The sequence below is a fragment of the Sylvia atricapilla genome, chromosome 6 (assembly GCF_009819655.1).
Source record: "Sylvia atricapilla isolate bSylAtr1 chromosome 6, bSylAtr1.pri, whole genome shotgun sequence".
NCBI classification, from domain to species: Eukaryota; Metazoa; Chordata; class Aves; order Passeriformes; family Sylviidae; genus Sylvia; species Sylvia atricapilla.
Genome location: NC_089145.1, coordinates 11,203,243 through 11,221,107, shown reverse-complemented (window position 1 = coordinate 11,221,107; position 17,865 = coordinate 11,203,243). Strand labels below are relative to the sequence as shown.

Genomic DNA, 17,865 nt, shown 5'->3' with positions numbered 1-17,865 from the left:
AGAAGGAATAAAGTAGCAAATGTGGCAGAAGGAGTTGGGGTTGTGGAGTGAGCCCCACGCTGCAGCCCCAGGGTGCTCCTCCTCTGCTGCCTGCCCACATGCCCTCAGGTGCATCACTTGCAATGAAGTGGGGAGCCTGACAGCCACTCTCCACCAGATCTCCAGGTCTCTAAAATTTTCGGCAAGTGCTGATGCCTTGCCCACATGGCCATCTTAACTGCAAGGCCCAAGCATCAAGATCCTGCATGTCCCACCAGCTTTTGAAGCTCTGCAATGGGCTCACCAGGGTTCTGTTTAGTGTCTCCTTCTTTGACTGCTTTGCCTCAGCTTTAGGCACGACCAAAATGAAGACAAGACATAGTCTTGGTGGCAACAAAGGTGTTGTGTCCCACCACGCTCTGCTGACCACATGAGCCCAAGGAACAGTGCTTTGGCCAAGGAGCAGCTGGCTCACTTTCCCTGAGGCTGCCTGGGAAGGGGGTTGTGCTTGCCCTCACCTCTGAGATGTTTGTGTGCAGCATCGTGGCATTAACCAGCTGAATAAAACCCTCCCCCACCCCAGAGGCTTCTCATACCATCCTCTCACAGCTGTTTCTTTATCTCCTGAGTCCTCCTCATCCCACATGGCTGCAGGCATTGCCCTCTTCTCTGCCCTCACCACCTGCCAAGAGGCAGCAGGTCCCTTGGTTCCAAGGGCTTCCTGCAAACCCATGCCAGGGAGAGGTTTCCAGAGGGGCACAGGCACACACCTGTGCTGGAGAGGAGCAGGGGCAAGCACCCAGGGCTTGCAGAGCTGCTCTGCAACACTCAGCTGTACCATTTACCCCTGTAACCATACAAGCGCTTGACACAGAGATCTGATATTACTTCCCTATTCTATAATCCCTCTAGACTGAGTTTCTGTCTCTTAGAGCAGCTGCCCTGTGTTATCCTGTTCACAGGAGCCACCTCTGAAGGCTCACCAGCTCCAGGGCTAGCCCCACTGTGCAGGAGGGATGGAATTTCACCCATTGATTTTCTATTTGCCTGTGCTGGGACTCTGCTCTCTAGCATAATTAATAAATCTAGAGACCTATAGCAGCTCCAGGAAGCATGAGACATTATATTTGCCTGTACATTGATTCTTCTCATTTTTTCTCCATTTTATTGCTGGAGCCTGGTTTCTTTCCACGCTCAGAGAAAATGCCAGCCCAGCATTGAGGAGAGCCAGTTTCTCTGGGTGTGGAGTACTGCCACTCCACCAAAGGTTGTTGCTGTGGGACTTGGAGTGGGTGAAAGGATAATTTCTCGTGAGTAAGACAGAGCTCAGCTACTGCTGGAGCATCCTAAAGGCCATCCAGGCAGAGACAGGAAGTCCCTAAACCCAGATTCAAAGCTTTAGGGAAGATCGTGACCTCTGCCTGTGGTCACAGAGCTATTGTACTCATGCCTCACGTCTCATGTTCTGGCCACTTTCTTTTCCCAGCTTTCCAGACTTTACAGAGGACTCTCATATCCACCTGCACTGGCATTGCCCTAGAAGCTAAACCCAGCATGTACACCAAAACAGCTTTCCAAAGGGTAAACCTGGAAACAGCAGGATCTCGTAGATCTCATACCTCTCTTGGGAGGCAGAGCCATGGTGACAAAGGTTGGGATTCCAAGTGCTCACCTTTTAGCCCGAGTGCTGTGTGCCATTTAGCCTGCCCTGGTTAATTCATCCCAACTTCCGCTCTCCCTCTGTTCAATGGCAATTTCCACCAGCATTTCCAAAAGCACTGCAGAGCCCCGACAGACTTAAGTGTGAAACAAACCCCTTTTCTTAACAGAATCATGCACTGAAATCAACAACAAAAAATCATATCTAGCATACAAGTAAATAAACAGCAATAACGGTGTAACTTTATTTAGATTAAATTTGACATTTAGCACAGTAATATGCACAGAAAGAAAAAAGTACCAAAATACCAAACTCATAGCATATAAAATAATCAAATATATTTCATATTCAGTGAAATATTTCTACAACACATCAGTGGGACTACCCTGGGCAGCCCAACCCTGTAAATATATATATTTTTTTATATTTATAGCTATGTTATATAAAATACTGTATGTAGAGAAAGCACTGAAACTTATCACCAAGATAGAAAATAGCTCAAAATACAGATAGTTCAGGTTTGCTGGATATGCCCAATATTGAAAAGAGGTTCAAAACCACTGCAGGATGTAAAGCTCCAGCTGAGATGCTCCGGCAGGCATGGAATGGCAGAGGTGGGCACACACTGGATCAGCTGGCAGAAGCCTGGCTGCCAATGGCCATGAGATGACAAAACTTTCTGATTCTCACCCAGCACCACCATTCCAACATGGGAATGCCATCGGTGCCTGAGGCTGATGCCAGGGCCAAAGCGCCTTTGCTGAGTCAGAGCTACCAGAGCAGCTCCTGTTCCTGGACCCTGAAGGGTCCAGCTGCAGCAGGACTGGCCATCAGCAGATGCACAACATCACAGGGAAACTATTCTGAATTTTAAAGATGCCTCTTCGGCTGATGACAGCACTCAATTCCCATTAGGTTCTGAAAACATGAAAAGCTGCGTTTGTGCGAGGCCAGGCTTCCCCAGGGAATACTGGGTGGCACGGGAAGCAGCAATCCTGCTGCTCCAGGACAGTGGCACCAAACGAAATGCTTGTCCTGGCAAAAACTCCCACCTCCCCTGAGGGTTATACTTAAGAAGCCAAGCAATTTGTAGACAGGTATAAAAAATATGGCATTTCTGGCAGCAGCACTGAAGTGCAGCTGGGGTCAATAACCTGCATGGGTGCTGCAGGGGCTTCAGGCTGTGTGCCGGGTGGGCAGAGATAGGCACAGGTCCTGGTGGGAGAGGCAGGACTTTCTGCTTTCCACACAACACACTTCTGTGCTTGTTTGTTGCTTTTTGGCCCGGTAAAATGATTGATTTGCCTGACTACCCCCATAGGAAGGCAGCCAAGACTTGCCCAGAGGATCCCTCCTCAGAGGGTTTCGAGCCCCAGTGCTGGTGCCAACCCCACGCTGGGAGATCACCCTGGGAGCCCTCCCAAACCCTGTTCCTGTGCTTCTGCCACACCACTGCAGAGAAGCCTGTAACCCATTAATAATTCTGCAATTGCTCTTTCTCATCAAGCCAGCAGTTGCATCCCTAATTACATGGCAACAATACTATGCTAACAGGATGAGCTATATTTCCTTGGTGGTATTAACATTGTTGTTTTACTCTGAGTAACTTCCTGGTAATGGCCATTTGAATGTGGCAATATCAATTAAGTGAATATAAATGCTTAGCCCCTGGAAAAAATCATTAATAAAAATCTCATTCTGATAGCCTCTAATCACAGCTAAGTACAATTACTCATACGAGGCCACTATAAAAAGTATATTTATCATCAGAAGAAATTCATAAGGTTTTCCCAACTGTTTGTAATAAAGAGGACACTATATAGAAAAGTCCAGAAAATAAGCACACATTTGTTTCTCAAAACCCATAGATAAACATGACAATATCTCTAAATTACTGGCTACAAACAGGATTTCATTTAGCTCTACTCAAGCTGTAGCCTGGTATAAATGTTTTCAAAGCAGCGTGTTGCTGTTTCATCTGGAACAGCTGCACAGGATTTCTTTGATATCGAGCTCTTGTGTGGGGATGGCATTTCAATTTCTCTTTATGCCTCCAAACTGCTGAAACTGGAAGGAAAAGACATTTAGTAGAACAGGCGTTTTTCATGGGGAAAGGAAAAAAGAAAGAAAGAAAGAAAGAAAAAAAAAAAAAGCAGCATATTTTGGCCTTGAAAGCAATACTAAGAGATAATTTATCACTGATGACAGAACAAGACTGTGTTTCTCTCATCTCTGTTTCAAAGGAGACAGGGAAACCAGCCTGTGGTCCTGCCACAGTGCTGGACCTGTCCCTCCCTGGCCTCACACGCTGCACCCGGGGCCATCAGCTGTCCGGGACACACGGCAGGAAGGGGACCTGGACACAGAGCAGGGGCATCTTCGCTGTCATCCTGACTGCCCGCAGCAGCCCGCACCTCCCTCCTGCGCTCCCCGATGCCCATCGGTACAAGCAGCTGAAGGAGGTGTGCTCCTTCTCCTTCTCCCTTGCTCCTTCCCCTTCTCCCCTGCTCCTTCCTCTTCTCCCCTGCTGCTTCCCTTGCTCCTTCTCCCCTGCTCCTTCCCCTTCTCCTTCCCCTTCTCCCCTGCTCCTTCCTCTTCTCCCCTGCTGCTTCCCTTGCTCCTTCTCCCCTGCTCCTTCCCCTTCTCCTTCCCCTTCTCCCCTGCTCCTTCCCCTTCTCCTTCTCCCCTGCTCCTTCTCCTTCCCCTTCTCCCCTGCTCCTTCCCCTGCTCCTTCCCCTTCTCCCCTGCACCTTCCCAGCTCAGCAGTTCCCAGCACAGCAGGTTTGAGCTGCACGAGGCTGCAGGACATCCCAAAACCCCGAGGTTGGTCGCGACAGGCAGCTAAAGAAGATGCTGACCTACATCATCCACCAGACACACTTTCTTGAGCAGTGAGCGAAGGGGTTTTTAGGTTGCTCATCGCTGAGCAACCACAAGCGCTGCCTGCGAAGCCAGAGAAGTGCAAACCCCCTGTCAGGCACTCGGTGCTCGCCGGTTTCGTGAGTCAGAGGCAGGAACCACTGATACATCCCTTATTCACAGCACTCAGCAAGAGAGATGCAGTGCCTGGGAGGAGGGGGGTCGCCCTGCTTGTCTGCAGAGCCAGCCACCACGGCTACACACACTGAAGAGGTACAGCACATATTTATCTTTCTTTAGGGAGATAAGGCTGGAAAAATCTGGGACACCAGGAAGAGCTGGCAGGAAGGCTGCTGGGGTAATGCGGGGAGCAGTGGCAACACCATTATCTCCAGACAGGATCTCTCTCTCAAGCATTCATGTGGGTTTGTCAGCCTTGCTTCATAAATATTTTCCAGGCAAGGATTTGTTTGGGAACACTGTCAAAGCAGGCCTCAAGGAGTCTTCTTAGTGACCTCCAAAAAGTACATTTCCTAAGGCATTCCCCTGTGCATGTCTTGTCAGACACCCGCTTTGATGTACAATGTTTGCTAGAAAAAAAAAGCAGTAAAAGCTGACAAAGGCTGCCGAAAAATCCAGGAACTCCCTTTCCAAATTTGATGAGCTGATAAAAACAATTTCTGCCGGGGCCACTGACCTCTCTCACCTCCAGCAAAGGGTCTGGCAGCTCCCGTGTGGCCCTGCCAGGGGGCACGGCCTGCAGGCTGCGGGATGCACAAGCTGCTCACCTCCCCAGACTACTTACTGCTCTCCTGGCTCAGCACTGTCAATGCCCACGAACGGGATTTCTTCCCTGTCCATCTGCCCCAGGACCAGGTGGTGCTTCTCCATGTTTATGACACACTGTAGAGAATAAATGTCTTTAGGTAAGAGGGAAAAGTACAAATTAGAGTAGTCCCAGCTCCACCATCAGCACAAGTAAGCATCCTGCTGGAAAACTCCTACCTTCAGAGACTTCAGTGTCTGCAGCCCAAAGGAAAAGGGTTGGTCGTTGTCCTCTGAAAAAAAAAAACCAGGACAATTCAGATTTATACATTCAAAATGCCCTCCTGGGCTTTTTGTCAGTGACTCCGTCCTTCCTTTGTGGTTACTCTGCTAAACAAAACCCTGTTTATGAAGGGACTGACTCCAGGGGAGAGCAGGAGGGCACAGGAGGGCACAGGAGGGCAGGAGGGCAGGTGGATGTGCCTGCAGGGAGGTGCAGTGGTGGCTCCATCAGCATGGCAAAGCCAAGCTTCTTCAACCCCTTCCCTCTGGGGGGCCAAACAAGAATTTCTTCTATTTTAATTTTAACATCTTGCTAAAGCTTTGTTTGTCCTGCTGGGGAAAGAGGAAGTAGACCCAGCCCAGAGTGGAGGACCAGGGGGTTGTACACTCACCCACGACGAGGGCAGCGCACTCCACGGGGACCGCTCCCACTGTGAGGGACAGACACTCGATCTGGCCAATGGCTTTCACCTTGTTTGGCAATGAAACCAGCTCATCTTCGGCAGGGAGTGCTTTGAGATGCTCCTTTAACCTGTGGGCATTGGAAACACTCCTAACGTCAAATGGCCATGGCTTGTCTGTTCCAGCAAGGAGCAAACAGTGTTTGGAAGGTGCTTATACCTGAAGAGCTCTTAGCTTGCCCATTTACCACGCTGTTTTTGGAAAGCTGTTTCCCTGGCAGGCTCTCTGTGGTGCTCTGCAGGCAGCCAGCAGCCCACAGGCACATCAGACCACAGCATGACCCACAGTGCAGCCCTGGGGCTGCACCAGCGCAGCTCTCTACTGCATCTTGGGCTTTACCACAGGAATCTTTTCCCATTTCTCGAGGCCTGGGGAATACAAAATTGCTTCTAATGCAGTGTGGGTGTAAGGAAGGGTCAGTTCACTCCAGCTTCCACGAGTGGAGCTGACAGTGTGTCCCTGTGGAATCACAGAAAGGCTGAGGCTGGAACAGACCTCTGAGAGCATCAGGTCCAGCTGTTAACCCAGCACTGCCAAGGTCACCACTAAACTGTGTCCCCAGATGCCACACTCACACGTATTTCAAACACTTCTGGGCATGGTGATGACACCACTTCTCTAAGCAGCTTGTTCCAAGGCCTGACCACCAAAATTTCAGCGAAGAAATTTTTCCTGATACCCAAAATAAACCTCGCGTGGCAGAACCTAAGACCATTTCCTCTGGTCCTGTCGCTCGTTACCTCACTCAATCCTCCTTTCACGCATTTGTAGAGAGTAACAAGGTGCCCCCTGAGTGTCCTCTTCTCCATGCTAAACATGGCTCACATCCAGGGTGGCCCAATCTGTGTTTTAGTCTGCTAGGTGCTGCTGCTGCGTTTGTTCAGAGGAAATGGGGACAGATCAATCACATTCAGCCCAAAGAAAAGAAAAAAAGGATGTCAGAAATGCCTGAGGTACAGCTTCTATCTACACCCTTTGAACCAGTCTGACAATAATAATTAATTATTTAGCTTCAGTTTCTCTTTTAAACTGAACAAGAACCTAATGGATGTCTCTCTCTCTCGGATAAAAGCCATATCAGTTTTCAGCTATTTGAGGTACCTTTCTGCTGAGCTGCATTGCAGCAGTGCAAGTGTGTGTGTGTGTGTCTGCCTGTCCATCTGTCCTGGGGGCCAGTCCCCTCAGAGGCTCCAGGACTGAGCATTGCCCACACCATTTAACACAGGTGCAAGGACTGTGAGGGGTAGCAGGGGAAAGGAGCTGGAACTCCTCTTCTGCTTTCTTGGAGTCTGACCTTAAAAATCAGTAAGAACACATCGATCAGAATTTTATGAGTTCCTTGGCCACCTCCTGCACCTCCTACAGCTCCACAGGGGATTTCTCATGCTGCCAACCCGTGAGCCTACTCTGCTGCTTTCCTCAGTGTGAGGGGGAGAGAGTGACTGGCATCGTGACAAGACACAGGAATTTTTTTGAAAAAGAAGGGAGGAATTGAGCCTAAGCATCAGACACACAAGTGCTGCTTTAAGGCACTGAATCCCCTGAGATCTGGGCAGCAGAAACAGGCTCTGACCTCTTTTTTCAGTGCTCTTTGAAGGACAGGGCTGCTGCAGCAGACCAGTGCTGCAAGAACGGCACTGGGCGCACAGAAGAAACACAGGGAGCAGAGGAACTGTCCCAGAGCATGAAATCCCTCCAAATGCCATCGTGTGGCCGTCCTGAGCTTGGCTGAGCTGCTCCACAGACTGTGACATGGTTGTAGTAAGCACAGCCACCTTCCTGTCACTCAGAACTAATTATGCAAAGAAGTAGTTAATATTAGGATGGGAACAGGCACCATTCATTCGGGGCTGTGCAGTAGTGCTCAGTGAGCAGGTGCAATTTTCTTTTTTTTTTTTTTCATAATTACTGCAAGTTAGCTGCAAAAAGCAATGACTCCATGGGAATAAAGTGCCAAAAACTTCCTGATATCCTGTGAGCTGATGCCTATTCCTGCTCCTCAGAGATGAAAGAGAGTTTTGCTGCAAATGGCTGTCAGTCACCTCTCTAAGAATCCATAAATACATTTCCTTTTCCTTTAATCAGGAGAAATCTGTAACTGGGAGCAGCATCAGACACCCCGTTCTGAGAACATGCATGCACACAGCTTCTTTACACTGTGTGCTGGGCCAGCAGTGCCTCAGCCACTGTCTGGGGACGTGTCCAGCAGCCTGCTCCCTGCCCTGTCACGGAGCCTGCAGAGCTGGGCTGCAGCCCCACGCCTGCCCTGGGGACACAGAAGGCTGGGGAAGGTTCAGCTGTTCCATGGGGCACTTAGGGACAGGCGGGCAGTACAATAATACAAATGCATCCAACCCTCCGAAGGATTCCCTCAGAGGTGAATAGGGTGGCATCAGTGGTTTTCTATTCCATCTCCCTGCCCTTTAAATTGGGACAGGATTTGGTTGTAACAGCAGGGTCTGGGCTTGGCCAGTCTCAAAGCACTCCCTTCTAGAACGACCATCAGTGACATGAGCAAAGCCCCAGGACACTGCCTGTGCTGCCAGGTGCCATGCTCCTGCAGAACAGAAATCCAGCTGGATATTTACCCTAGCCTGTCCAGGCAGGCAGAAGACATGAGGTTGTGCTGCGAGCCGGTGTCCACCACAGCCTTCAGCTCCTTCCCTGCACACTGCAAGAGCAAGAAGAGATGGGAAACAATGTGTGGGATGCAGGATGAGGACCAGAGTGTCCAGGAGCTCTGCTGCCCATGAACTCTCCTCATGCCAGCTCATCCCTGCTCCCCTGCACGCTCAGGTGCATGGAGGGTCCTGAGCTCTTTCTGGCTCATTTGCACCTGCAGAGAGCAGATGGGGCAGCCCCAGGCAGGAGGGAATACTGTGGGGAGTGGGAAATACAAATGAGTGTGGGGCTAAAGAAGAGAAATGTGAAATTAACCTTGGACAAAGGAAATAGAGATGGCACTTGAGGAAAAGAAACAGGCTGTGAGCACAGGGATTTGCCATGGATAATTTCACTCCAGCATGCTGCCCCAGCTTAGCCATCCCCTCCACCCTGATGTATAAGGGAAGATACCCAAAACTAGAAGACCAGTTTTCTCTGTGATTCCCATATGGGCATCTCTGCCACAGCAGCCTGGAGCTGCAGAGGGAGTGTATCCCCACAGCTGGGACAGTCCCATGGGAGCACAAACCTGACTGGGAAACACGGAGAATGAGAGCACAGCCTGAGACTGCTGGAAATAAAATCTGCAGCAAAAAAAAAAAACCCTACAGAAGGCTGTGGAGGGACTCTTACCTGGCAGCTCACCACTATGAGCTCTTCATCTTCTGTTTTCCCTGAGCTGTCCTGTTTGGTTTGGTTCAGCTTGTTGGTCTGTGAGGAGAGATCACCCTTCGGAGCCCAGCTGCCTCGGCTGCCTCGGAACTTGGATAAATTTGTCTCCATCAGGCGCTTCTGCAGGATGTTGTGTGGTTGCTTTAAGACAGAACACAGAAGAGCAGGGTGAAGTCAGAGGAAGGCCACACAGTGGCCTGTGTCACCAGACTGCCTGTGGTGCCATGGGCCAGTGCTGCTCAAACAGCAGGGAGGCCCTAAAGTCTCACCATCCCCAGCTCTCAGACTACAGGTATTCTGCCTAGCTAGTTCTGGCTTAACTGTCTTTGACTAAAAAGAACTTTGTTTTGCAAAAAGAACTTTGTTTTCAAACTATTAACCCTTGAGATCTCAGAGGGATGCCTTTCTTTCACCAAACTCAAATTCAAGGTTTGATTGCCTGTAGGAATCGAAACAAGTCCAGCCTTTTCAAGCTGGTGTTTCACCCATAACTGCCTTCATCTCTTGATGAAGGGAATTCTGTAGTGATGTGAAAAGTTAGGATGTAACAAATCACCTTTCCAATGACATTCACCAGCTAAGTATGAAAAATATCAAAAAGTTCCCTCTGTGCCTCTTTCCCCTATACTTTTATTTATCTGCTAAGGGTGGCTAAATGAGACCAATCCTTCCTGGACTGAGGCAGGTAGGTATTCTCCCAGAATTCCCAACACTTCTCTCTTTCTCTGTCATTTCCATTTGCTCTGGGAGAAGCACGTTGCCTCTCAAGACCTCCTCCAACCTCTTTCCCAAAAGCCTTTTTATGTTTAATGTTCATCGCAGATGGATGCACACACTCTGCTGGAGGTGAAATGACTCTGCCTGATTATCTGCTCATTTCTCTGCCCAGCTAATCTGCCACCCCCATTAATGCCTTTCCTTCTGATTTTAATTTTTCCATGGTGAGACATTTTTACTGGCTTATTCCTGAATTTTTGCATTCGGGTTAAACGCGGCTGTGTGTCCGCAGAGACATCTGAACCAGCAGACCTCCTCATCCCGAGGGAATATCAGAGTCAGGAGAACTTTGAAAACCTCGGGCCATGGCTCCCCAAGTTGGCCAGGGCCCACCCTTGTGCACAGCATGTTAAATAACACCACTTACAGAAGTCTGATGCAACCTGGCATCATCCTAAAATAACTGCAGCCACGCTGGCGCTTCAGATCCCACTGTGGGCACAATGCGGGCAGCGGAGCTGGACCTGACCGACGGGATGGGGCAGCTGCAGCCAGCACCAGTGGTCACTGGGACAGGTCAGTTCCTTCCATCCCCCCTTTCCACTGCTCTGATCTCTGCTACTTGGAATAAAATCCCATGGCCGCTTTGGGCTGCAGGTGCTGCGTCTGACCAACCCTCTACAGAGCACATCCTGTGTGTAAGCAGTAACTCCTGACGGGGAGGAATCGGATCTGACATTGTGCTGCCTTCCCAGTGAGGCCAAACAGCAGAAACCAGTGTTACTTGACTGGATGAAAGGCAAGCAAACTGGCTGCACTGGTACTGTGCCTCGTGTAGAGGGACAAGCAGATCACTTTGGAAGCGTGGGCTCCCTTGTGTGAGGCAGGAGCTGTGGGTGCACAGTCAGCACTGTGATCACCTCTGGTGCTCCTCTCCAGAAAAAATGCAAAGCCAGGGCTTTCTGACAGTGGATGGAATGTCCTTTTCACCCTTTATGTTTGACTGCAGCTCAGGAACGCAGCCAGAACACAAATTCTTCACATCATTTTAAAACAACAAAAGAAGGGATGGGGGAGTGTAGAAGTAAATGGATGAAGTTCACCCAGCTGGCGAGAAGACAGCCTGTCACATCACCTCCTTGTGCCCAGCCCCACTCAGGCAAGAGATATTTCTGAATGGAATCATCCAGGACACTCTTCTGATCTGCCTGTTCTCAATCTCCAACACACTCCTCATTGCTATTTTAACTGTCTTCTACCATCGAATCCAACCTAATATTTTTTTTAACTACAAGTTCCTCCCTGGATTGTTAATCAGTAGCCTACATGGGTTTTCTCAAGCCCTGGTTTTTAGGAATCTTGTATGGGATCCATCACCAAAAGGAAAAAAATCGATCACTCAGCAGACACAAGTTACCAGCACAAATGGGACTGTCTTTTGTTGACACTTGCCCTTCTGAAAACCACAGCAAATCCTGCCTCTGGGGGAAACAAATATTCCTTGTGTTGTGCTCCAATACAGAAATTATCTGACAAGAGGGGGCTGGAAAAGCTCCCTGCAGCACCATCCTGTCTCAGGCTATTAATTAGTTTGCTTTAACTTGGATTTCCCTTGACTCTTGTGTGCAACAGAGTGAGGGATGTTAGTCACGGAGATGACTCAAGTGATGGATACGTACTGGGTAAATGGATTATGTGCCAGGGGACATTTGCAAATGCATATTTTTGCTGGCAAACTGCAAGCAGAACGTGTCTGGGAGGGGGGGACAAGAGGAAAACCGCCTCCTGACAGCAGTGGGGAAGGTAGCTGTGTTCTCCCTCCAGTGTGGGCCTGGCAGTGTTTGGGGGAACACAGATTACTTGGTACAATAGTCCTTTGCATTGCAAAAAACTCTTGAAAGTTTTATAAAAATACAGACTGTTACATTTCATTGTGACAGTGAAAGAATAAGTTTTCCTTGTATCAATCAGCACTATATAACTACAAATCAGGATTTTTTTTCATAAGATATGTCCATTTCCAACCCCAAGATCTGCAAAAACCTATGATCCCCTTAAAACATCACAGTGAAAACCTAAAGGAGTGAGTGGAGACACCAACTATTGCTGACCTGATTTACCACTGTCAAAAGTAGGAATAATTCTGCCCAGCTTTATTCCTCTCTGATTTATAAGCAAGTGCATTGCTGCAGCTTGCACTATTCATTCCTCTGGCAGGTTTCCCTCTGTTTGGCTTCTAGATCTGGGATAACAAGACCCATCAACAGTTTCACTCAGGAGGAAATGAAGGTCAGGGAAGACACCAGCTCCTCTCCTCCACAAACCCATCTCAGGAGGCTTGCCCTCTCTTCTGTACCTAGACAGTAGGGGGGAAAAAAGGGGTTTCAATGCATCGACAGAGCTAATCCCAAAAAATAATCAATTTCTCTTTCTTGTTCCCATCCTTCATCCAAATTGACGTGTTCTAGCAGCATCCTGTGCAGCCAGCCCGTGTCTTAGGGCGGTGAGGTGGGGCAGAGCTGTCCCCTGCCCCGCCATGTGCCCAGGCAGCAGCCAGCTCTCGGGGCAAGGCAGTGCACACAGCATCAGAGCTTCTTGCATTTCACACAGGACACACCAGGCTCGGGGCGTTCACAGCAGGAACTGTGCACCATCCACGGCTGCACCAGCCATGGGAACCTGGGGCCGCAGGGCACCCAGGGGAGGCCTGAGGGCATGATGGAAACGGGAAATGCTTTTGTTGCAGTTGCCGCTTCTGTTACTATTTATAACTCTGTTTCCCACGTTGTCAAATGATGCGGGACTGCTCCAGACAGAGCTGCTCCGAACTGGTGGCTCTGGGGGCAAGGGCCAAGTGTCAGAGCACCAGGAGGAGCTGCAAGAGCCAGCCCTGTCCAGGTTGGGAAGGGAGCCGTGGTTACCCTGACGGGAAGCTGACACCCCAGCTCAAGACTATCTCATGCCAGTTCTTTGGGCTTCAGGAAAGAGGCTAATAGAGAGAAGAGGCATCAAAACAAAGCCATTTCTGTTCTCTACATGCAGCCTGACATTTGCCAAATCCAGTGTATGCTTTGCTATAGCTTGGTCTCCTACTGGACAAGGTGGAGCACATAAAGGGAGAGAGGAGCTGGAGTTCGGTCTGAGCCAGAGTAATTCGCTGGAAACGACGAGAGCATTGAAACGGATGGTTACAACAAGTATTTATCAAAGCTGTCTGTGCACAGCACCACCGGGAGAGCTGCTTCAGGAGCTGAGTAATGGCACACAGAGCAGGGGATGCCAGCACACCCACCCTGCTGACCTGCTGCTGCTTCGCTGCGCACAGCACCCCTTCACACCACGGCCGAAAGCACGGGGATTTCTCCCCAAAACTGGAAAGCTGGCTGCCAGCTGCCACAGTGACAGACAGGATCTGTTCTCACCACCTGTCGCCATCCCTGAGGAGCTGTTCCCTCGTCTCTGCTGCTGCCAAGGCTGCCGGAGAACCCCGGCGGGAAACCCTGCGTTAATAACGCCGGGCACGTCAGAAGCCCCTCCACACGCGTCACCGCAGCTGCAGGCGCAGAAACGTGCTGCTTTGTCAGGAAATCCACCATTATTCACAAGGAAGACATGCAAACGCCTCGGGCCAAGACCTCTGGTGCTCTGGGCCTCCTGATCGTGCAGCTCCATCCCTCTGGGCATCTCAATCTGGGGTCACGCCACCTCCACATTTTGGAGGGTCTCCAGTCTCAGAGATGCACAATCTCCCAATCCTCCTGGGGACAACGCTTGTGACATCCAGGCAGCCGCAGCAGTGGGGTCACACAGTGTGTCCTCTCCCAGCAATGCCCTTTGCCACCCTGGCTGTGTGAGCATTGCTTCACTGCTACACCACCCACGGACACACCTCCGAAATTCACGGGATCGTCTCTGGGGCTGTGGGAACGAGCCTGAGCATGTGCCAGCGCTGTCACTTTGGGGACCCCCTGCACACCCCATGGGGCAGGAGGCTGTGGCCAAGGGAGCCCTGGCCACACGTGCCCACTGTGTCATCACCCCTTACTGTGGCATGGGAACAAGCAGAATTTTGCAGTGGGGTGGCCCACACCAGCTGGGTTTTCACCCCAGCCATAGTAGCCAGATGGGCATCTCACCTCTGCCACATTACACCTTTGATCCAGTTTTGGAGGGGATTGGGAGCTGTGGCCCTCCCCAGAGCTTTGGCACATCCCTGGAGAGGCCCCCATGCAGAGCCTCCTTGCTGGGGCTGTGGGTGCAGCAGGGTGATGCTGCAGCTGTGGCACAGGAGCAGGGAGGACACCTCGAGTGACATTTCTGTGTCCAAGGAGGTGTCAAGGAGCAAAACCTGGTCCTCTCTGTGCAGGGCAAAGGACTTCAGTGCTCAGTGCCCCTGGCTCCTGCTACCTGTTGATTCTCATCTGGGCAGAGCAGAACCCACATCAGGGATTCAGTCCCGCTCACTGGGGGTCACAGAGCCACAGAATACCATTTAGACTCTGATGATAATAATAATAATAATAATAATAATAATAATAATGATGCCATCCCTCCCTGAAAAGCATTTCAACTCTCTGCTGGAGAGCTGCAATTCAGTGGTGACCAGGAAAGGCTCCTTCTGAGCCTTTCTCTGGGCAGGAGCTTCACCTCTTACAACTGCAAAACATTGGGATATCTAAATTGGGATATCCAAAAATCACCTCCACGTGCACTGCAGAGAACAGCCAGCTCACTCCACTTGTCTCAGGCAGGCACAGCCAAGCCTAACCCAGCTGAGCAGGAGGGCTCTGACAGAACAAAACACTAAAAATAAAAAGATTGGCTTTGGTTCCCAATAAAATCCATATCAAGCACTGAAATAAAACAAATATTGTTTTATGAGGTGCAAGACCTTTTCAACGCTGGGGCAAAAAACCTAAAGCTTTCCCTGGTAGCTGTGTTTTCTAAATTTCTCTCCTCATGTCAGAACTTTTGATGTTACATTGAAGTATCCTTTCTCAGCAGAGAAAGCTGAAACATTTGTTCAGCATTTAGAGATGCTCTCCAGCCCCCAGACATGGTGAATAATACCAAGTACAGGATCACATAGATCGCTGTATACATAAATATTTTTAACCTAAAATTATGTCTCTTTGGTTAAAAAAACCCCATATATGCATTAGCCTTTATTGAAGCATGATCTTGACAGTTTTATATTCTGAAATACCAGTGACTATACTGAATCTTTATGATTGTGTGTTGTGTGTCTATGTAGATCACATGCCAACATGTGTGTACATATGCATTGTATGAAGCCATTTTAACTTACTCTGACCCAGAGAGGAATTTTTTACTGCAAACAGAATGCCATTTTCATGCAAAAGTAAATAAATAAATAAATAAATAAATAAATACTTAAAAATAGATGTTATTAATTCTGACTGTCAGATATCTAGGAGTACTTACTAAAAGAAAACAACTGTGATTATAACTACCATTATATTTCCACTCCCTTCCTTTTACATACAGAAGTCCCATTTTTTACAATCAGTTTCCACACGCAACCAAGTTCTCCTAACAGAAAAACAGCGTGAAGAAAGGAATAGACACTGCCCTACCAGCTTCTTCAGCTTCCTTCCAACAAACCCCACCGAGCCTTACAGTATCTTTCGAAGTGCCCAGCTTCTTCAGCCCGTCCAGAGGGAGGAGATCCGCAGAATCCTTGTGAATAAACTGAACCGCCTGCTTCATCCTCCTCTGCTGGCGGAGAGACGCCGCTTCCCTTATCTCCACTTCTTTCCTGCTCGGCTCCGTCAGGATGCCCGAATAAAACATCTCTCCGCCCGCCGGTGGCTCTGTCCGCTCGGAGATGCGCGTCTCGGGCAGCGGCGATGCGCGGACGCTCCGCCGCTTTATAGCCGGAGCCCGGTGACGTGGGGAGGTACCTGTGCCCGAGGGGCCGGGCACACCGCGGCACCCCAGCCTGCTCCCGGGGGATAACCCATCCTCCCGGCCGCCTGTCCGCACAGCGAGGCTGCCCGCGGGCGTGCCGCTGTCCTCAAAGCGCTCAGGGGCAGAGGAGAGCCCCCGAGAACCGGCACGGCTCTTCCAGAGCTGCCCGCAGCCCCGGCGGGCTCAGCGGGATCGCCCCGGGTGTGGAGCTGAAGTGTGACACTGCCCAGCGCCCTGGGGCGATGCAGCCCCGCACAGACTGAGGGGTGTTGGTACACGGGTACTTTATGGCCGGGGCGGGCTCGGGGTGCCCCTGGTTTCATCACAGCATCGCCAGCAGCAACCTGGAATATCGCCGTCCACTCCAGTGCCCAGGAAAACTGTCACGAAAGTTGTCCCAGCCAAACTGGGGCACCTTAAATGCGGTTTTACGCAGGGTTTGTGTACCCACCCAATGTCCAGGTAAGACACAATTTGACTAATCATCAACACCCAAACCACTGATGGTTCATCGGAGCAAAACTTGGCAAAGCATCTACAGTCTTGCAGCTTTTGTGCTGCTTGCCCAATGACCCAGGTGTTGCTGGAGTCAGTCCTGCTGTAGTTACCTCTGACCCCAGACAAAGCTGGGAGATGTGTTAGAGGATGCTGGCATCACCTTGGCTGTACAGAAATATCCTTTATTCTTCTTGGGCAGTTCTAGGCTTCTAAGAGGCAAAGTCCTTTTTTCTGGGGCTGGGCTGTCCTTTAACTTGTTTTACTTCAGCATGAACAAGATCTCCAGTAAAATTCCTATACCTCTTTCCATCACAGTGTACAATATGAGCTAATGCACATTAACAAACTTAATAGGGTTTCATATTATAAAGACTGATCAATAGTTACAGAAGGTAATTTTCTTACCAAGCAAGACTCATAGCACAGTTGGGTTTCTTTCACTGCAACAGCAAGTGAGGGCAGCAGGTGCTTCCTTGAACTTTCTGCTTTCCAAGTATTTTCTGGCATGGAATAGGTGCAGAAAAAAAGGCAGCTCTGCCTCAGAGAGACAGTACAGATCTATAAACACTCCACATGGTTTTGGTTCCTTTTAAACTGAGAGAGACCTTTGATGTGCTAGGCAAAGCACAAGAAAAGCAGAGCTTAGCCCAGGATTTATGCCAAGCAAGCCAGACTTTTAGGACGCTTCCTGCCTTCCAGAGCTGGGACACTGATTCTCCTTTGCTGTCCCCCACCAACAGAGCCTGGGCTCTCACTCTCTGCTCACCAAGACAGCACTGACACCCTGCAGCTCCTGCTCCTGGGGAGTGGGGCTGGCACAGAGCAGGGCTGGTTCCAGAACAGCAACACTCTGTGGGTAGTCTTACACATCTGAGCTCTGCAGCCACCGACAGACCGTGTGTGTTCAGCCCCTTCTCATGTGACCTGGGAGAGAGGAGGGGAAAAAAATCAGATGATGAGTCAGAGTGCCATAAAACCCGAGCACATTATTTCACAGCCTCACATAAAGGCCACAACACATGAGCCAGCCCGGCTCAGCGAATGTGTCAGCCTGCAGAAGGATAACACAGCTGACAGTCCAAAGGGGCATATAATTTTTATTCCCCATGCTGACTCAGCTCATTACATGACAGGACCATTGTTCCATGGCTGGGAGGATAAAAGCACCTTATTTTTCACCTTGGGAGCTATTTGGCACTTTTCCAGATGATTAAATAAAGACATACGACTGCATCCACACTCTCCCAAAGGCAAGGAGGAAGCAAAAGGGCTGACACCGAAACCAAGAAGGAATTTTTAGTATAAAAGCTTCATGGAGTAGCAGCACTCTGCCCAGTGTATTAACAGATGCCCAGTCAGCTCTGGCTTGTTTCAAG

The 17,865-nt window shown here is 49.8% G+C and overlaps 1 protein-coding gene across 2 annotated transcripts; it reads right to left on the bottom strand.

Moving 5' to 3' along the window:
* Positions 1-2,882: 2,882 nt before the first annotated feature.
* Positions 2,883-15,894, bottom strand: NRIP3 (nuclear receptor interacting protein 3). Of its 2 annotated transcripts, none has more exons than XM_066320773.1 (7): positions 15,701-15,894; positions 9,305-9,484; positions 8,596-8,678; positions 5,938-6,077; positions 5,504-5,556; positions 5,304-5,401; positions 2,883-3,706 (listed from the first exon to the last, which is right to left on the bottom strand). In XM_066320773.1, the coding sequence occupies exons 1-7, from the start codon at positions 15,872-15,874 to the stop codon at positions 3,685-3,687; spliced, it is 750 nt and encodes a 249-aa protein (XP_066176870.1). In that variant the 5' UTR covers positions 15,875-15,894; the 3' UTR covers positions 2,883-3,684. The 2 variants fall into 2 exon arrangements, with proteins under 2 accessions (XP_066176870.1, XP_066176871.1); XM_066320774.1 differs by lacking the exon at positions 2,883-3,706 and adding an exon at positions 3,941-3,995.
* Between the last annotated feature and the right edge of the window lie 1,971 nt (positions 15,895-17,865).